At 46.7% G+C, this 3,243-nt stretch overlaps 1 protein-coding gene across 1 annotated transcript; it reads left to right on the top strand.

The window, feature by feature from the left end:
• Positions 1-505: 505 nt before the first annotated feature.
• Positions 506-1,989, top strand: FTSJ2 (FtsJ RNA methyltransferase homolog 2 (E. coli); the record flags this gene model as incomplete). The annotated part of the gene is made up of 2 exons (XM_010283896.1): positions 506-777; positions 1,475-1,989. Coding segments are annotated over 2 exons (697 nt in total), but the record flags the coding sequence as incomplete, so codon positions are not given.
• Positions 1,990-3,243: the final 1,254 nt, after the last annotated feature.

Genomic DNA, 3,243 nt, shown 5'->3' with positions numbered 1-3,243 from the left:
AGTGACGGGGAAAGCGGGGTGGCAATGCCCGTGGTTGTCGGTGTGCTCCGCCCGGAGAGACGAAGGAGCCTCCAGGAGCCGGCGCGTCCGCCCTTCCTCTGAGGGGCTGAGGAGGAGCGCGCGGGCCGGGAGGCTGTACCCCTCGTTCCCTCTCAGGGAGGCCGCCAGCCCCTCGGAGGCAGCCCAGGGCCTTGCTGGGGCCAGTCTGCCATGTCGTGCCCCTGTGGGCCTTCACACAAGCACCAGAGCAGAAGCTAAGAGCTGTCTAGGCCTGGGGCCCGCTTTCCCGCCTTCGCTGAAGGGGTAACCTGTGAGGCCTCCATCCAAAATATGTTGAGATTGGACCAGATAACTAAAGGTGCCAAAGAATCTCAAATTTGGAGGCTTTTTTTGAGCTTGGTGATAAATGGGAGGAGCTGTAGTCAAGATTAGAATTAATTACTGTTGAGACTTTTGAAATACATGGTAGTTATACACTGATTAACTCGCCTGTCTTCCTGGGCAGCTGTCAGCATCTGGTGAGCAAATGTGTCCACACCACAGTGGGATTACTGAAGAAAACTGGAACTGAGCAGTGGTGGTTGGAGCGACACTTGAAGGATCCCTTTGTCAAGGCAACGAAGCAGCAGCATTACCGTTGCCGAAGTGCCTTCAAATTATTGGAGATCGATGACAAACTTCATATTCTTCGTCCAGGGCTTTCTGTTCTTGACTGTGGAGCAGCGCCTGGTGCTTGGAGCCAGGTTGCTGTAGAGAGGGTCAATGCCTTAGGTACTGGTAAGTGCACGTTTTTGGCAGGCAAGATGGGTATGATACTCATCTTGAAGCATGGGAGAAAACTTGTCTGTGAGGGTGGTGGTGTGGGGAAGGGACATAGGTACTGGCAAATGCCAGAGTTGCTGATAGCAGTGTGAAGGTGTGTGCCTGCATGACAGTGAAAGTCTTCATGTGGTTTGGAGAAATCATATTTGTGTAATAACTTACCATGAGGTCCTACTGTAGGCATAACGCAGCGTTCTGATTAACTGTGTTGTGGGGAGGATCCTTTCATCCAGTTCTGAAATTTGTGTAGCCTCCAGCGAGTAACTTGGTTTTTCTGTATTTTTATTTTACATCTTGAAAAATGATAGTAACCACTCTGTATGGTTTGTGTGTTTTTAGCCATTAATATTTACAAGATTAGGTGTCATCATCTGTGCTATTGTCCAGGATTTCTGGACTGTCAGCCTTGAAAGAACAGTAGAAAACCAAGACAAATACCCCTTGCTTATCCAAAGTAACTGAGTTTTCATGTCTTGAATGGATTGGCTTATAGCAAACCATCCATCCATATGCAGCAAACTTTCTAAGGACAAGACAACCAGACATAGCAGGTGATACGTTTTTGTTTATTGACTAGCACGGAGCTCATGAGTATGTGAGCTGTTTGCAACCATTATGAGTGTTCAGTGTGTCATTCATTTTTACAATGTAGATCCTGCTGTCCCCACTGGCTTTGTCCTTGGCGTTGACCTCCTACGGATTTCTCCTCTGGAAGGAGCGGTCTTCCTGTCGAAGACTGACATTGCAGACCCAAGCACACTGAGGATGATTCAGAGTCTGCTTCCTGCAGAGAAGGTGGATGTTATCTTGAGTGACATGGCACCTAATGCAACGGGCATTAAAGAACTGGATCATCAGAAGTTGATCAATCTATGTTTAGGCCTTCTGAATCTGTCCCGAAGTATTTTAAAGCCAAAAGGAACGATGCTCTGTAAATTCTGGGATGGACATGAGTCCCACCTTCTGCAAGATAGATTGAAGGAGCAGTTCCAAGATGTGAGAACTATAAAGCCTCAGGCCAGCCGGAAGGACTCTGCTGAATCTTATTATTTGGCAAGATTGTATAAAGGGAAATGAAAGCTGAGAACCACAGATTATCAAACGTGATCAGACATTTGATTGGAAATCTGAATTTGGTGTGTGTTTAAAATCCCACCATTAAGACCCTGGGTAAATCTGCCACAATTATTACGAAGTACATCATGCTTTTCAAATAAAAAAATAAACCAGGGTGGTGTGCTACTGAGTTTATCCGCTAATTGTACAAGCAGAGACATCTAATCTAGCTTCTCACCTGTGGAGGAAATGGTTGGGAAGGGAGAGGAATAATCTGAAGGGCAACCTCTGGGGCTGGAATGATGGAAATTAAAAACTCATGTAATCACAGTTTTATTTTCACGTGTGCTTCAAAATCATTGCGGTACTAATGTTGTCATGTATGAGACTAACCATAAATGCAGTTGTCAGAATGGAAGGGAACAGCAAGGGGAGTTTGAGCCAATTTATTGCCTCTTCATCTTAAAGGCCGGTGCAATTTATTAGCACACGTAAGAACAGATAACGTTTTCATGTATGTCGGGATCAGTCTGTAACGCAGCTGCTCGGGGTATATGACTGGCTCTGGAAGATTTAGCCTGATGGCTCTGCTGCGTTCAGACGCAGGGGTATATTTAGAAATTGCTACTTCACAGTACTCATAAATCCCGTCAGTGACAGTAGGGCAGTGTCACCGCTACAGAGAAGACTATTTCCCCTAGGTTTTCAGTTATGTGTTACATTTGACCAGTGAGGTTTCCTAGGTGAAATGACAAGATGTTCCTTGGATCCCAGACAGGGAGAATTACTGATTGAATTGCTAGGATTCCGTTTGCAAAAATAAATTTAGCTGCTGCTTTATCTGGAAATGACAATTTTACATTAAATAGCACTTTTATCAGGCTGACTGTGGCGTGAGTTATAAGAGGGGCTGGTAGCACTGTCAGTTTTTAAGGCTTCCAGATCTTTCTTATTATAAACATCTCCTTTGGGGTTGCTGGCAAGATTTATCAAATTTTCATTGCTTTGAAACCTCCTGATTGGGATCTCCATGCGGAGTGGTGTGCCTGAAAGCGTCATCCCAACAGCCCAGATTGGGGAGCTGGGTGTTCCTTTGTACTCATTTGGGAAAGAAGCAAAAAAAAATGTCAGTCTGCTCTTTGAGAAGCTTTATTACCTGTGATTCGCGGCAGGAACGGGAGCAGCAGGCCGCTGGCTAAGCGTCTCCTTTCCCCGCTGCCCCTCCGGCTGCATTGAGGTGGGGCAGGACGCTTTTGCGGGGGGGTTGCCAAGAGGCAGTGGCGGAAGGCTGAGCTCGAAGCTCTTTCGCGCCGAGGTAGGGCATTACGGTACGGCGCGGAGACCGCGGCGGCTTTGCGCGTATAC

Source organism: Phaethon lepturus, unplaced genomic scaffold (assembly GCF_000687285.1).
Source record: "Phaethon lepturus isolate BGI_N335 unplaced genomic scaffold, ASM68728v1 Scaffold53263, whole genome shotgun sequence".
NCBI lineage: Eukaryota > Metazoa > Chordata > Aves > Phaethontiformes > Phaethontidae > Phaethon > Phaethon lepturus.
This window is presented reverse-complemented; position numbering and strand designations above follow the sequence as displayed.